The sequence below is a fragment of the Blennius ocellaris genome (assembly GCF_963422515.1).
Source record: "Blennius ocellaris genome assembly, chromosome: 12".
Classification (NCBI taxonomy): Eukaryota; Metazoa; Chordata; class Actinopteri; order Blenniiformes; family Blenniidae; genus Blennius; species Blennius ocellaris.
In genome coordinates, this window is record NC_137661.1 from 26001965 (window position 1) to 26019528 (window position 17564).

At 46.4% G+C, this 17564-nt stretch overlaps 1 protein-coding gene across 2 annotated transcripts in view; it reads left to right on the top strand.

Annotated features, from left to right (window-relative positions):
* bcar3 (BCAR3 adaptor protein, NSP family member) overlaps positions 1-16898 on the top strand; it is a 37429-nt gene extending 20531 nt beyond the window's left edge. For both annotated transcript variants that reach the window (XM_080506711.1, XM_080506712.1), the window contains exons 5-17: positions 7254-7382; positions 7769-7894; positions 8926-9042; positions 9805-10043; positions 11102-11202; positions 11414-11548; positions 12054-12275; positions 12355-12890; positions 13563-13678; positions 13777-13948; positions 15414-15525; positions 15653-15856; positions 15953-16898. In XM_080506711.1, coding sequence (XP_080362837.1) covers positions 7254-7382; positions 7769-7894; positions 8926-9042; positions 9805-10043; positions 11102-11202; positions 11414-11548; positions 12054-12275; positions 12355-12890; positions 13563-13678; positions 13777-13948; positions 15414-15525; positions 15653-15856; positions 15953-16131 — 2388 coding nt within the window. In that variant the 3' untranslated portion in view covers positions 16132-16898. The remainder of the gene's footprint in view (positions 1-7253; positions 7383-7768; positions 7895-8925; positions 9043-9804; positions 10044-11101; positions 11203-11413; positions 11549-12053; positions 12276-12354; positions 12891-13562; positions 13679-13776; positions 13949-15413; positions 15526-15652; positions 15857-15952) is intronic.
* The last annotated feature ends 666 nt before the right edge of the window (positions 16899-17564 follow it).

Sequence of the window (17564 nt, forward strand, 5' to 3'; positions counted from 1 at the left end):
GTTTTAGATGCTGACTGGGCCATACTTTATATTTTCACAATTTCAGTGGAGCAACGTCTCGGAAAGTGTTTTCTGTCTGTGTGTTTTCAATAGTTGAACATTGCAGTGACTGTGTTGGTGCCCTCAGACCGCACACATTCATGGCGACGCAGGGAAGGACGTCACGTTGCAGCAGTCTGCCGCTCAGGTCGGAATCCATCACCCGATCGATGGCCGTCGCTCACGGCTCAGTCGCTGATATTTATTGCCCCGATGAACCGCCACTCTGAGGCTGGACGTCATCCTGTGGCATTTCTGACAACCGAACTTCACGCGGAGAGATAAAGGACGGATTTTCTTTTATTTCTTCTTTCATTTCAGGCATGTGACATTTAATAACTTTTGTGCAATCACATACGTATCCAATGTTTTTATGTACACACACACATCCAAAGATATATACACCATTTTATGTTGAATAAATAAATAAAATTTTATGAAAATATAGTGACACAAAAAATATATAATCTATCTTTAATTAGACCGACATAGTCAACATATGTATGTATCGCATATATCTGATTAAAATGCCTGAAAAGGGGTAGTAAGATGTAAACTTATCAAATCCTACCCTTTCTCCATTATTTAATATACATAATTATCTTTCTGCATTAAAATAGTATTAAAATATGTCAATCTAACTAAGAATGATATCTAATATAGAATACTTGTATATATATTTATCACAAAATGTCAAGTTTGCATTCATATACATTCATCCGTGCAGATAAAAAAAAAAAAAAAAAAAAAAAGGTAGAGCTACACTCGGTAGACCAACTGTGCATTTGTTTGTGGAACCGAGTTAGCATCACTAGCATGTTAGCCATTAGCTCATGTCGATGCTAACTAGCCAGGTCAGGTAGACACTGTGTGAAACACTGAGCAGGCTGCGTCTCCATGGCAACAGGAGCTGATCTCCTTTGATGTCCATAATGTGCCTCACATCCGCTTTGCATGGGAAAAATGTTTGCAGTTTTTATTTAAAATCCTATGGATTGATCCTTGATCATGACTGGGAATCGAACCTGCAACGTTCCTCGTCAGATGACGGACGCACTAACTCTGCTCGCCATGTTCCTCCTTTCAGCTCCCCGCCGCCGCCGTAAATATGAATCTGCAAGTCAAAGAACATTTTTACTGACAAGAATATGCACCCCCGAGTTTCCATACTTGATGGTGTGATTTGGCGGAAGCTGCTGGAGCGGCTCCGTCCTGCTGACAGGAAGCATCGAGCAGATAGAAATAGACAACATAGAACCTCAGCACACAGATTTGTGTCCGCGTTGTTTTTCCACAGCATTCCTTGAGCGACGAACGAGTGTATTTTAAGGTGGACGTTTAGCAGAACTGGTGATTTGGGGCTACTGTGGTCCGCAGGGGTACGAGTGTGTGTGTGTGTGCGTGTGTGTGTGCGCTCGTGTGCACGTGAGTGTGTGCGCTGCCCTGCGGCGCCCCGGGGGAATGTTCCGCATGTATTTCCTCCGTGGATCCTCAGAGAGTTCACACTGTAATTAGAGGCTCCACTTCCTGCGAAGAGCTCTTTTAGCTGGATTCTGCCGTGTGTGTGTGTGTGTGTGTGTGTGTGTGTGTGTGTGTGTGTGTGTGTGTGTGTGTGTGTGTGTGTGTGTGTGTGTGTGTGTGTGTGTGTGTGTGTGTGTGTGTGTGTGTGTGTGTGTGTGTGTGTGTGTGTGTGTGTGTGTGTGTGTGTAATTGCCGAACAGCCATTAAGTGACAAGCAGGTACATTATAATCAGGACCACTTTGCAAGAAAAACATGCGCGCAATATTTTATATATATATATATATATATCAAGGATGAGCAGGAGGATTCTGTGTTGTTTATAGCGCCACCAAACGGCCTGGCATATGTACTGCATTGTTTTTCTGTCATGTTCTTGGCGGTGTATAGAGTATTTTTTGAGAACGACGGGGAGAAAAAAGATGGTTTTGCCTGGTGTAGATGGAGACTAAATAGTTTTGGCCGATATTGTGACTTTTTATTCTTTTTTTATTTTTCTGTCCTCGGTGACCAAGTGAGAAACTGGTGTGGTGAGAAGCTGTTGCCGTCATTATTGATTCTTTTTGTCAAATAGGATCAATGACAGATCTGTGCCGCCTCTGATCCATCATTAACTACAGGTTAAGCGAAATTCGGTTTCCGGTGTCCTCAGCTTTATGTGTTTAAAGGAAGAAAAAATACATAAAAATAAACCAAAATCACAAAGTGTCTGCGTCGTATTGAATGTGGCGGCACGTTGGAGGCGATTGGTTGTTTTCAGAGGCAGCAGGAGGGAGACCGTGCCCCTGGGACGCTCACCATATAATCCACAAACCATTGGCTCCAACGGGGTCACATGACTTTTTCCTCTAAATCCAAACATGGGGGGGGGCGGAGGGTTAACTCTGCAGCACACTGTGGAGGAGAGAGAGCCACAGACAGTATGTGGAGGAGGATGCTGTCAGTCTGACAGACTGTGTTTTGAAGAGCGGTCAGCGATGGCGGTCTCCCCTGCGGCGGGGGTGATGGTGGGAAGGGGGGCGGGACGTCCTCGGGGGACTCCACACTCGTTGGGTGTGTCGTCAAGGTAACTAGCTGAGGCCGGGATTTACAGCGGGAATTAAACTTCCCCCCCGAAGGCGGCGTTTGTTTGCCAGCCGGGAAAAGTTCAGGAGAATGTCAGAGCGATGCAACCTGAAGGCCCTGACGGCCGCCATGTGCTGCTTCTACCGCCAGAACTCTGTCATCAACGCCAAGGTGAGCAGAACCGTGTGTGTGTGTGTGTGTGTGTGGATGACAAACTCCCGGTAGTTTATCTCCTTTATCAGCGGTGCAGGAAGTATTGGAGCTCAGTGATGAAGTACAAGTACAGAATATCAGCACAATTATTACGGAAAGGAGTCGTCAGCTGCTATTCTCAAGGATCCATTCTTCAAATTTATGAGAAAATAAATCAGAAACATGGAGCGTCTCCATGGCAACAGACGCTGATCTCCTTTGATCTCCTCCACGAGGTGCCGCTCTTATCCGCTTTGTATGGGACATTTTTTTTCGCACTTGTTTGAGGGATTAGTTGGCTAACAGTTAGCCCCTGACGTGCTATAATCTAATCTATTGGTCCTTCCAACCCGGGTAAAGCGTTTTTGTGAAAAGTTGGTGAAATTGGTGAAATAATTTGATTGTAAATCTATTTATAGCAGAATGTTAGAAAATAAAATGGATAAATAAAAAAAAAAAAAGATGGAAAATAATCGAGAGCCACCACTCTACGGAAAGAGTCAGTCTGTTCATCTGATCGCTTTCCTTCCTCCTCAGTCGACCTTCTCTTCATCCTTCATTTGTTCTCTTCTTCTTTTTCTTCTTCCTCTTCTTCTTCTTCCTCTTCTTGTTCTTCTTTTCTTTGGCTTCACTTTGTGGCTGCCCTCAGGTCTTCTTCCATTCCACTCTTTCACTCGCTGCTCCATCTGCTCCTCTGGGGGGGGTCTCTTTATTTATTTATTTATTTAGTTAGTTAGTTAGTGATTTATAAAATGTATTTAGTCAGATCTGTGTCAACAATAATGCCAAATCCTACAATGAATGTCCCAATTTTTCTAACCCTTTTAATTCCAAGAGAGATTATATATATATGTGTGTTTCGGAGTTGTAAGGCAGTTCGTTCGTACATTTTCTAGTTTTCGTGGCTCGGTCTTGATTTCAAAAGCGGGAGTCGCTTCAAATAAGCCGTGGAAAGCAATTTTAAAAACAAAATGAAGTGAAATGTGTGGAAATCACACCTGATGCCGGCGGTGTTTATATTAAAGGTAATATTTAGTGACAGGAACCATCAGCAGCAGGAACAAACACACAGTAATGTAAAAACAAACACTCTTGTCATCGGTTTCTCATCTCGTTGGACATTAAATTTCCTTTTATTCTGAAAGTAAAGCTCATTTCACTCTTTGCTGGCGAAGCACTGGAAGTTGAAATCCTACCCAGAGTTGCTTTGAGGTAAAAATCTTTACTCCTGACTTTTCGTCAGATAGTTTGTCTTTAGGTCTAAAGCTGAAATGGAGCGTTGGACCTGAAGCTGTGACATGAAACAGTGACCAGGATCCGTCTAGCGCTACCATGACGCCTCAGTGGGTCTAGCTTTGGTCCCATTTAGCCACCGTGACACCAGAGACTGATCGTCCAGATCCAGTTAATTAAAAAGGCGATGAGAGGGACGATTCCCAGCATGAACGCAGGATGTTTTTATCTTCATGTAAACAGGAAAAGGTGGGAACCTTTTGAAGATGGAGACAAGATGGAGGGATGTGTGTTGCTTTTGCTTGTCTCACACCCTACCAGAACCAGAGTCTGAATCTGTAGCCCCTAAAGAACCAGGGTCTCAATCTGTAGCCTCTACCCCTACTGGAACCAGGGTCTGAATCTGTAGCCCTTAAAGAACCAGGGTCTCAATCTGTAGCCTCTACCCCTACTGGAACCAGGGTCTGAATCCGTAGCCCCTACCCCTAAAGATCCAGGGTTTGGATCTGTAGCCCCTACCCCTGAAGAACCAGGGTCTCAATCTGTACCTCCTACCAGAACCAGGGTCTGAATCTGTAGCCCGTAAAGAACCAGGGTCTCAATCTGTACCTCCTACCAGAACCAGGGTCTGAATCTGTAGCCTCTAAAGAACCGTGGTCTGAATCTGTAGCCTCTACCCCTAACGGAACCAGGGTCTGAATCTGTAGCCCCTAAAGAACCAGGGTCTGAATCTGTACCTCCTACCCCTTACCAGTACCATGGTCTGAATTTGTACCTCCTACCGGAACCAGGGTCTCAATCTGTAGCCCTGACCCCCTATCAGAACCAGGGTCTGAATCTGTACCTCCCACCGGAACCAGGGTCTGAATCTATAGCCCCTAAATAACCAGGGTTTCAATCTCAAACCTCTTCCCAAATAAGGCTTTGAATTCCTCGACTCTGTCACTCCAGAATCAGAAAGATTTAATTACCAAGTACTATAAATACGTACCATTTCCAAATTAAAGGTAATTTCTTTGTCCTCGGGGTTCAACACTCACACACACACCTTCCTTCTTTTATAAGAGGAGTTTTTAATTTTCACCATCACCTTTGCTCGCACAAGTCTACTTGTTGAGGGTTTTTTGTTTTGTTGTAGACAAATGTTCATGTTGTAGATGATTCTGTCACAAAAGAGGTAAAAAGGACGTTTTACTGCTCTGGTCTAAATCAAAAGTAACTGTAATCATTATAATGCAGAATGTTTTTCACAATCCAGAAACTAAAGCTTCACTAATTAATTATTACTGACAATATAATTATAGGTGCACAGAAATTCTGTTTGACATGAACACATGCAATCTGCATTATGTTATGTAATTATTATATATGATACAACAGGACGTCCATATTTGCTTTGTAAACAGCTGCTGGGCGTGACGTCACGCCCTCTGCTGGCCGTGCGGGCCGCTCTGGGGTCGGGTGACGTTCACACTGCAGGCCGGTAGACGTGGATTTTAAAACTCGAATCGGGATTGAGCATCAAGGACCTGCAGTGTGAACGGAGCCTCGGCGGCGCGGCACCCGGAAGCCTGGCGACCGCGGCGGGGATCGAGGCGGCGGCGGGATTAGGACGAGAGACGACCGTGAATCAGAGCTATTATGATAAGAGGTTATTTTGTGGTCACCTCGCTGAACTCGCTGGACAAGCAGCTTACACACACACACACACACACACACACACACACACACACACACACACACACACACACACACACACACACACACACACACACACACACACACAGAGGATTGTAATAGCGAGAGATAGACCTGGAGGTGAACTCTCATCTCCATCAAACACACTCTGGGCTTCAAAGGGTTAAACAAAAAAAACAAAAAAAAGCATGATGGTCTTTTAAAATCCACAGAGAATCTCTTCACTGCTGAAATCCTCTGAACCATTTTTTCACTTTGTGTTGATCTAATGTCGACTGGGACCGTTCAGCATAACTCCAGTTTGTTTATTAATTATTTATTTATTTATCGACGTATCAACAATTTATGTATTGCATCGTTACAAAAGAAAGGTCTTTCTGTCTGGAGACTTCCTGTGGTGTGATTTCCAGAGGTCTCTCTCTCTCTCTCTCTCTGTACATGTAAGAAATCTGTGTAAAAACTAATTTAATTAATTAACTTACAAAATAAAAGGTCACTGTGGGTGACACACTGTGTGTGTGTGTGTGTGTGTGTGTGTGTGTGTGTGTGTGTGTGTGTGTGTGTGTGTGTGTGTGTGTGTGTGTGTGTGTGTGTGTGTGTGTGTGTGTGTGTGTGTGTGTGTGTGTGTGTGTGTGTGTGTGTGTGTGTGTGTGTGTTTACGTACGTCATATGAAGGTGTGTATGGAGGCAGGTTTTGGCAGCAGTAACAGGATGATGACGTTACATGACGCCTGTACGAGAGAGAGAGAGAGAGAGAGAGAGAGAGAGAGAGAGAGAGAGAGAGAGAGAGAGAGAGAGAGAGAGAGAGAGAGAGAGAGAGAGAGAGAGAGAGAGAGAGAGAGAGAGAGAGAGAGAGAGAGAGAGAGAGAGAGAGAGAGAGAGAGAGAGAGAGAGAGAGAGAGAGAGAGAGAGAGAGAGAGAGAGAGAGAGAGAGAGAGAGAGAGAGAGAGAGAGAGAGAGAGAGAGAGAGAGAGAGAGAGCTAGCTAGCTAGCTAGCTAGCTAGCTGTGAGTGGTTCCAGTCGGGCTGGTTCTCCGGTGGGTTCTGCCCGGTGACGGTTCAGCCTGTGGACTGAATTCCACCAGACTGCACTTCCTGTCTCCAGCAGGTGGCGCTATGGCCGACGGTCGTCATTGTGATGAGGTTGTGCCGATCGTGTCATGTTGAGGCTTTTTACACCGAACCTCTCGTGGTGCCATGTGCCAGAGCAGAGCTGCCTGATTGTGGGAGGAGTCAAAGGGCTTGATTGTGATTGGCTAAACCCCCGATGACACTATATAGGGTTTGATTTCTGTTTGGCTGGTTGGAGCAACACACTTTTTAAAACCTGGAACAACCCAGCGAGAGAGAGGACACACTTTCCAGGTCGTTCCAGGTACGGGGACGATTAGTACTGCTGGGAAAAACCTTTAGCTGGTGAAAGCACGGGCAGAGATGGGACTTGAACCTGCAACCCGTGGCGACCCGAGACCGCTGACCGGTGAAACGTTCCTCTGTTCCCGATGCAGTTCTCCAGGGACCAGTTCATCCTGGACGGTCCGTCGGACAAACTCCGCCGGGAGCTGGAGGAGGAGCTGAAGACGAACTGCGAGGAGCCCAGGAGCCACGCGTGGTACCACGGGGAAATTCCCAGACAGGTAACACACACACACACACACACTCTCTCTCTCTCTCTCTCTCCCACACACTTTCACACACACTCACACTTTCACACACTCTCACAAATCTGAGTCATGAGTCCCTCCCTGTCGAAGGCCGGGTGAAAACTTGTTGAACCCGTATTATTAAACGTACCGGCGCTCGCAGGGAGATCACAACTTGAGGAGCGGCGGCGGCGACGGAGGGTCAGGAGAGAACCACCTGTGTGTGTGTGTGTGTGTGTGTGTGTGTGTGTGTGTGTGTGTGTGTGTGTGTGTGTGTGTGTGTGTGTGTGTGTGTGTGTGTGTGTGTGTGTGTGTGTGTGTGTGTGTGTGTGTGTGTGTGTGGCCGAGCTCGACACGTGACGCGGCGTCTTGTTCTGCAGGTGGCGGAAAACCTGGTGCAGCGCGACGGAGACTTCCTGGTCCGTGATTCGCTGTCCAGCCGGGGAAACTACGTCCTGACCTGCCAGTGGAGAAACGCAGCGCAGCACTTCAAGATCAACAAGAAGGTGACGCAAAGAAACAATAACAATAACAAAAACGAGAAAAATACCCTCAGGAGCTGTGACGTCTTTGGGTTTATTTTCGGCGTGGTTGACGTTGAAGTCATTCCATCATTTCGACACCGGGGTGGCAGCGTCGAGTCACGTGTCCGTCTCTGGCCAGTAAAGTTAACTACGGAGATACGCAACCGAAATCGCACGTCTCTTCCGGAAACATCAGGGGCTATTTTTGTCACACGTTTTCCCGCCGTAGTGGAAACCCGGCGGTCCCACCGAGTCGGCGGGAGGGAAGACGTGAAGCGGACTGGAAGTGTTGGAACACCGTCTCAAACACGATTCTATAATGGACCTAACGTGTCTGACGGAAACCTGGCATCAACCAGGCCTATATGAAGCGGCGCCACAGCGCCCCCTGTAGGCCCGGTGTATGTGTGGGTTTGAGTCGTCTTTATGTGGACGGGAAAGTGTGTAAGGAAACAGACAGTTTTGGGTCGTGTGGGCGGGGCCTCAGTCCTGAAAGTGGCTTGGAACCTTCAAGAAGTACGTGGTGATGGACTGGCCGTCTCCTCTCCCTCTGTCTCCACTGTCCTCCCCTTTGTCTGGCGGTTAAATGTAAATATCGAACCTGAATCCATGGTCCATTCCAGAGACGTACAACCTCCGCCGACGCTGGAATGCTGGGACATTCCCTTCCTGTCCTTTAAACTAATTTCTTCTATCATGGGTTTGATGGGTACGTCAGTTCAGACACGGTGAAGAAACGTCTCTGCGTGGAGACACTTTGTCAACAGCCGTTCTTCCTGCCGACTCAGCAAACACTGTCCAAAACCACGTCTAAAAGACTCTGTCCATCCTGAAGACGTCCTCAGAGGGGACATATCTTAAAAAGCTCACTGCTTTCACTGCGACCATCATTTTAATGTCATTGGTCGACTCGTTCTGCCGTCAAATACGATCCAGATTACGGCTGGACGGACAGACATGTCTCGGTGGTCCTGGACCTTGGACATGTCTCAGTGGTCCTGTCGGTGTTTCAGGTGGTGACGCTGAACGAGGCGTATTCCAGAGTGGAGTACCGGCTGGAGCGCGAAGGCTTCGACAGCGTGCCGGCGCTCATCAGATATTACGTGGGAAACAGAAAAGCCGTTTCACAGGTGAGCCTCCGTCCAGTAGTTTGGTCTGGATGTAGTTTGGTCTGGACGTAGTTTGGTCTGGATGTAGTTTGGTCTGGATGAAGTTTGTCCCATTTTTTGGATTTGGTCATTTTCTATGTTTGATTCTGTCTTTTCTTCTTCCCCAGTAGAGAGGAAAATCTGCACATAGCAGGAATCTCACTTTTAAGTTGGGTACTGATGGCAACAAGAAAAAAAAAATGAAGACATTTGAGATAAATAAATAGAAAATTACAATAAATAAAACATGTATTAATTAAAAAAACATTGCAGCAAGAATCAGTTCCATTTCTATAAATTTTCTATTTAAAGAAATCTGAGATAAATAAGTAGAAAATCATAATAAATGAATTATTTAATTAATTAACACAAAAAGAACTTCATTTCAGCAAGAATCAGTTCCATTTCTATACATTCTCTATTTTTAGTTAATGATTAAACTGTATTGTGCAGTTTGCAAAATGTCTTTTTTGTTATTTGTTTTTATATACATATTTTTTTTACAGGCAGTTTCTTCTCAGAAATTAAATGTATTATCAACAACTGAAAATAAAACATATTCCTATAGTCTGTAGTTGTTTGTTTGATCTGAGACACAAAGAAAAACTTTCCTTTCATCAGAGAGTTTAGATGTACATGAGATGTACATGAGACACAGAGAGTTGTGTCATCAGCAAACATTCAGAATCCTTCAGGACGACGTCGGTATTTGTGGAGGTCATTTCCTGGTTCTTTCCCCTGCAGGTGGTCGGCGCCATCATCTTCCAGCCCGTCAACCGGACACTGCCGCTGCGCCTCCTGGAGGAGAAGTACAACCCGGTGGGCGGCCGCTGCCAGGCCGCCCTCATGAGGCACGAGAGGCGGAATCAGAAGCGTCTGAGTCTCAACATCGCCAACGGACATGAGGATCCGGACGGCATGCAGGCCGGGCGCCAGGCCGGCCGCCGCCAGGACCTCGGCCTGGGAACCGACAGCCAGCTCAGGTGGGAAACACACCGGGGGGGGGGGTGGGGGGACTCTAAACCTCCCCCCAGGGGGCGTCATCTACCCTGGAGCTCCTTCTTTCTTCAACATCTGTGACTTTTAGAATGAGTCGACATGCTGTTTTAATACCTATGATGTTATGACAAAAATAATCATTAATGATTATGGAGAATGAAAAGTTTCTTTTTTAAAAATGTACTATGCTTAAAGTAAATAAAACATTCTTAAAATCAAAATTGTCAGAGTTTACTATAATTTATGACAAAAAAGTGAAATTTATATGTTCTTAAAATCAAAAACATGAAAATCCATTATTGTTAAAGTCAGAAACATTCAAATGTACTCATGTTTAAGCAAAAAACCAATTACTATACCAATATTATTATTAAAATTACAAAGGTAAAAATTTACTGTAATTAAAAATATTAAAATATTGCCATTCTTAAAATCAGAAATGTCAGATTTTACTATAATTTATGTCAAAACATGAAATTCAGCTGTTCTTAAAATAAAAAAATATATAAAGATTTACTAATGATTCAGCAAAAAACAAAAATATTAAATGCTACTATTATTAAAATTACATACATAACATAAAAATCCAAAACATGAAATTCATCTGTGCATAAATTTAAAAAAACCATTAAAATCCACTCTTGCGACCATTTAAAATGTCAAAAATGTACTCTCAATAAAATCAAAAATATCATAATTTACTGTATTTAAAGTATAAAACATTGAACTTCACTTTTCTTGAAATCAAATATTTTAAATTGTGACTTTTCTTACGATTCTTTGAGTTTAAAACAGTAAAATAGATTATTCTTATGGACAAAAAACTTAACATTTTTATTTCTTCTGGTGGTAAATGTGTTAGATGGGGTGGCAACTTGGCGCCCTCTAGTGGCAGTGAATTCCACTGCAGGTTTGAGAGTCAGAAGATGAAGGGATGTCATATTTCCCTCCTCGTTGACGAGACGTTTGTCTTCTCTCTCTCTCTCTCTCTCTCTCTCTCTCTCTCTCTCTCTCTCTCTCTCTCTCTCCCTCCATCACGCAGGCTGAAGAGTCGCTGCGGCAGCCAGCCGGCGAGTCTCAATCACGTCCAGGAGCGGCGCCGGCCCCTCAAAGCCCACCAGTCGGAGAGTTTCCTGCCCCTCGGTGAGCAAACGTCGGAACAAAACTCCACTCCCGGCAGGCAGATCTTTGGTCATTCCTTGTTTTGGCCACCGGGGGGCAGCGTTGAGTTCCTCCACCAGCCGATATGCATCTTCATTCCCTTCGTCACTTATTAATATTGTAATATTTTCTGCTATTCTCTTCATTTGTGTTCTGAATGTCAGATAGTGATCCACTCCCCGTGTGTCTCCAGGTTCTAGGCCGCCGCCCCAGCACTCTGCTGACCAGCTGCTGTGTGGCTCCGCCCACAAGCCTCTGGTGTTCCGGACGGGCAGCGAGCCGGCGTTGAGCCCGTCGGCGTCCCGGAGGTCAGCCGAGCCCCAAGCAGGTACGGGCGGCGGCCATTTTCTGAACGCCACCTCCACATCCTCCAGCAATACAGGCCATCAGACACAAACGCCGTCCAGCAGAGGCTGCAGTTCTCCTGCCAGGCCTTTAGGCGGCGTCGCGACTCAAGAAACACACCGAAATCCTCCTGCTCATCCTCGCTTTCAACAAATCCGACATCCGACGTGTGTCCTCGTTGAGGAGCGTCAGCAGCTCCGCCGACGGCGCGTCGTCCGCCATATTGTTGTTGTTGTTCAGTGACATCACGTAGAGGGAGGCGGGGTTAAAGCTCGAGAGGCGGGGCTGTGACATCGTCGTTTTCGGCTCATGTGTGTTGTTTGTCCGTCCGCTCGTCTTCCAATTCCTCTGAAACTTGCTTAAAAAAAAAAAAAAAAAAAAAAAGATTTTGAGGCTCCTAAGACGTGTCGCCGTGCGGAGAGACGACCCGGCGTTGCCGTGGTGACGGGCTGCTGTGGTGACCCGCCGTGTCTCGTGGGTTTTTCCAGGTCAGGCGATCCGAGGCTCCGACAGCCAGCTGTGCCCCAAGCCGCCGCCCAAGCCCAGCAAGGTGGTCCGCCTGCCCCGCCCCCCCTGCCCCCAGTTCCCGGTGGTGCCTCCGCCCACCTCCGCAGACCCGCCCGCCTCCTGCTGCGCCTCCTCCCGCCTGGCCGCGCCTCCTCCGGACCCGTCGCGCGGGAGCTCTGGCGCCTCCTCCTGGAGGACTGCAGGTAACGCCCCGTGCTCCGCCGTCTGGGTGAGAACGACCCGGTCGCATTGATAAAAGTGATTATTGTCTTCCCTCCGCAGGTCCTCCCCTCCTCCCCGTTCCTCCTCCTCCTCCTCCCGTCAAGCCCCTGAAGTTTCACATGAGCAACGCCCTGGGCTCCTCCTCCTCCTCCTCCTCCTCCTCCGAGCCGCCCGGACCAGCCAGGAAGGACCTCCACCCTGAACTCCAGCTCTGCAGCTACGTGGACAGGCTGAGGAGGGAGGGGGAGGGGGGGCCGGAGGAGGCGGGCGGGGGGAGGGGCCTGGACAGGAGCTCCTACCATCACGCCATCGCCGCCTTGGAGAATACCAGCGAGGAGGAGGAGGAGGAGGAAGATGAGGACACAGGGAGAGAGGAGGAGGAAGAGGAGGAGGGGGAGGGTGGTAAGAGGCGGGCCAGTTTTCAGCGGCCAATCGAGGAGGCGGAGTCAAGCTTCAGACCCGCCCACTTCTCCTCCCGGCTCCTCCCCCCGGAAAACAAACCGCTGGAGATGTCGGTGCTGAAGAGAGCGAAGGAGCTGCTGCTGAGCCACGACCACCAGAGTATCGCCCGACACCTGCTGAGGGCCGACTGCCAGGTACACACACATAGATATACACACATAGATAGACACACATAGATAGACACACATAGATAGACACACATAGATAGACACACGTAGATCACACATATACACATCGATATACTCACATAGTCACACATAGATAGTCACACATATAGATATACTCACAGATATATACTCGCATAGAGATATAGAGTTACACACATATATATACTCATACAGAGATTCACATAGATGTACACACAAAGATAGACACGCGTAGATATACATACATAGATAAACACATTGCTATATACTCACATAGATACACAAACTGATATACACACCTGGATATATACACACATAGATGCAAAGACATAGATACACACACAAGAATCCCACATATACACATATCGATATACTCACAGATATATACTCACATAGAGATATAGAGATACACATCGATACACAAACTGATATACACACACAGATGGACACACAGATAGACACACATAGACATACACACATAGATGTACACACATGGATAGACACACACAGATAGACACACATAGATATACACACATGGATATACACACGGATACTCATATAGAGATACACATAGATACACAGATATACACACATACATAAACATAGATACACACACACATATATATATACACACACCCACGCTCACCTGTTGCCCTCCAGGTCGCGCGGATCCTCGGGGTGACGGCGGAGGTCAGAGGTCAGATGGGCGTGTCCTCCGGCCTGGAGCTGGTGACGCTGCCTCACGGCCGCCAGCTGCGTCTGGACCTGATGGAGAGGTAAGCCAACGAGGCGGTACCACAGCCCCCCCCCCCCCACCCCCCTCTGCTGGACCATGGGGTGGAGGGGGTAAAGCGCCTCTTCCTCCGCCTCGCAGGCACCACACCATGGCGGTGGGCGTCGCCGTGGACATCCTGGGCTGCACGGGCAGCGTGGAGGAGCGGGCGTCCACCCTGAACCGAATCATCCTGGTGGCCGTGGAGCTGAAGGACGTGGTGGGGGACCTGTTCGCCTTCACGGCGCTGATGAAGGCTCTGGACCTGCAGCAGGTACACACCCGCGAAATTTAAAAATGTCAAAGGACTCTCCCGACAAGACCGACGCCTCTTGGGGAAAGTTGCCAAACTTTGCACACGCGTCAGACCGGGTAGAAATCTTGATATACTGGAGGAAATACACACGCGAGTGGCAAGAAAGCTCAACAGCGCCACCTCCCATAAAATGTTTGAAAATGATGTTCCCGCACCGCGTTTCATCTGGAGCAGGGGTGTCAAACATGCGGCCCCGGGGGCCAGAACCGGCCCACCAGACGATCTACTCCGACCGCCATGTGATTTTTGAAGTGTGAAGTATAAAAATGAAAACTGACAGAGGCTGATGTAAAAACACTAGATCGGCAAAAATGACATTCAAAACCACCCTTGGTCAGAATTTGACTCCCGACATTAATGCATCTGTGGAGGTCGCATGACGCAACGCCTTTCACAATAAAACAATGAGTCCAACTTATGTGAGATGATACTTTAGACACGTAAACTCAAAACAATTTCCAGATGATGACAAATTGTTTTAATCCCGAATACCAGATTCAGGTGACTGAGGGTTGTTTTTTTTTGCAAATATAATAATATCTAATTTCCTTTAATATGTATATTTCAGAATAGACTGGCAAATCCTTGCAGTTACAAAAGAATCAAAAGAAGGAAAGACGTTGCATTTGTCCGTATCTGCAGCTTAATATGTTATGATTGACTTGACTTGACCCCTCCAGAGGTCAGATTAGTGTGGATGTGGCCCGTCAACTAAAATGAGTTTGACACCACTGACCTAGAGCTACAAAATGCAGTACACATATGTCACACCCCGAGACGCGCAGGAATAAAAGTGTAGGGTGTTCACATACCGAAACTCAGCAGGAAGTCGGCCATTTTGACAAATATGGCAGATTTGGGCTTGATTTTCTAGAGCGAACTCATTCTGGGGAGTTTTGATTTTTTTTAATCAAAATCTGTTGCAAAAGTCTGAGGGTGTGGCCACGCCCACAAAAATTGTGACGTTTTGCAATGAAACAGGAAGTGGTGTGTAAATAACCTCTTATGCGAGTAGCAAGAAAGCTCAACAGCGCCACCTCCCACAAAATGTTGGAAATGACGCTCCCGCACCACATTTCATCCAGAGCTACGAAATGGGGTACACATATGTCACACGGAAATAACATTTTAGGGGTTCACATCCCGAAAACTCAGCAGGAAGTCGGCCATTTTGACAAATTTAAAGTCTGAGGGTGTGGCCACGCCCACAATTGGTGACGTTTTGCAATGAAACAGGAAGTGATGTGTAAATGACCTCAAGCAATCCGCCTCAAACTTCACACGTACGGCCCTCATCACACCCGTTGGACAAAATACACAAGTCAGTCGCAGCGCCACCTGGGGGACATGCTTCAAATCGCCGACCAGCAAGATTGCAGCTTTATTTTTAAAACAAAATTTTTGTGTTATTTTCTTGGTTCAGATCAGCCGATTAGAGGAAACCTGGACGGCACTTCGCAGGAACTTCACTCAGACGGCCATCAGCTACGAGAAAGTCCTCAAACCGTTCTACAAGAACCTGTACGAAGGAACCGGTAAGAGCGCGACAGCGCCGGAATCTAACCCTCCCACGCCATCTCTGAGGGAGGCGGAGCTTCTGCCTTTTTTTAAAAACGTGAATGACGAGATGTTGGTCTGACGAGCTTTCTTGTCCGGCCGCAGCCTCCCCTCCTCCGGCGGTCGGCGTGCCGCTCCTGCTGCCTCTCCTCACTCTGATGGAGCGTCCGTCGCTCGCCCCCGAGGGGGCGGAGCTCTGGGAAACCAGCGACCACGGCTGCGACATCATGCTGCGTCACCTGGAGGCGGCGCGAGGCATGGCTCACAACGCCCGGAGCTACGCGCTTCACGCCCAGGAGGCCTTGCGGGGTGACGACCAACACGCCAATCGGTCTGTCGGTGATAGGAAAGCTGAGAGTCGTTCTAAACTCGTCTGCGTTGTTTTTTTTGTTTGTTCTTTTTCAGGGTTCGAGTGCGACGACGACCTGCTGGAAGTGTTTAAGACAGACTTTCAGCTGCGGCTGCTGTGGGGAAGCCGCGGCGCCTCGGTCAACCAATCGGACCGCTACGACAAATTCAACCTCATCCTCACGGCGTTGTCACGGAAACTGGAGCCGCCGCCCAAAACACAAATCCTGATCTGACGCCGCGGAGATCGTGACGCCATGGACAGAGTTGGTCAAAACGGGAGGATGAACGTCGACGTCAAGCTGAACTCACTGTAACCGTGGGAACGGACAAGAAATCCAATTAAAAAAAAAAAAATTCAATGGCCACCTGAAATCCAAGATGGCTACCATTTTCCAAGATGGCCACCGTTCCGGCATGTAACTTGCATCGTCTTACCACAGTAACCGATTGACTTCATCTTGGTTTGGTTTTCATGTCGAGGGAATCAAATTTAACAGGGAACATGGCATTTGCAATGATATGAAAAAAAAAAGATTTTATTAAGAGTGATACATCTACAACTAGTATTTCCATTTATTCTGCATATTTTAGAGAACTAACACAGGAGTCCATTCATGAGTAAAGGGTGTGGCTGACTCCTGAAACTGAGGTACTACTTCTACTACCCCACCCCAAACTACATACATCGAAGACCTACTGCACTACTACAATTGACCACAATTTTGTCATTTTAATCCAAAGTACCAAATAAGATAAAAGGACTATTGTTGATATATAGAAGTTAAAAAAAAAAAATCGGATTCTTCATCCAAAACGTATGATTTGGTACCAGAATCGTCCATATTGGTAAAGTCTGTGCGTTTTTACTGCAAGAAGTAAGACTTTTGCTGTTGATTATGGCGGCCATCTTGAAAAAAAATAGCAGCCATCTTGGATTTCAGGTGGCCAGAATATTTCTTTCTTCTTATTTGTTTTTTTTTTTTTCAAAAGTAACAAAAATTCTACAACTTTTTTAAAGTTTAGAACAGTCAAATTCTAGAACTTTTATCAAGTTTAGAACGGACAAATTCTAGAACTCATACAAAATTTAAAACTTTTAAAAACTTCAGGACAGTTAAATCCTAGAACTCTTTGAAAGTTTAGAAGGATTCTTGAACTCCTAGAAGTCTTATAAAGTTTTGGAATGCTGCCTATTTTAAATCGGACATATTCTAGAATCCCCACAACCTGTCGGACTCTCGCGCTTCCCTAGAACCTTCACACTTTCTACAATCCTCAAATTCTAGAACTCAAGAAGAAAAGTTTGGAACGCCCCAATTCTGGAGTTCGGACTAAAAATAGAACGGTTACACTTTTGAGAATTCTCAGAACTTGCACTCAAAAATTCTCTCTGACGGTCATAGAGTTGTGGAATTTTCCAGAAACGTTCTGGAAAAAAAGGTTTGATGCGAGAATCGTTTGTACAAGAGTGACGGTGTGACACCGAACCTTCTGATCGCTTTGTTGCTGGTTTAACAAATGAAAAGGAAAGAAAAAAAAAAAAAAAAGGTCACATCATTGGTATGGATAAAAACAATGTTGTATTAAATGTGTATTTTTGTCTCGAGTTCACGGTGAACAACGTTCTTCATATTGACAAGAGCAGAATATTAGATTTAGTGAAAAC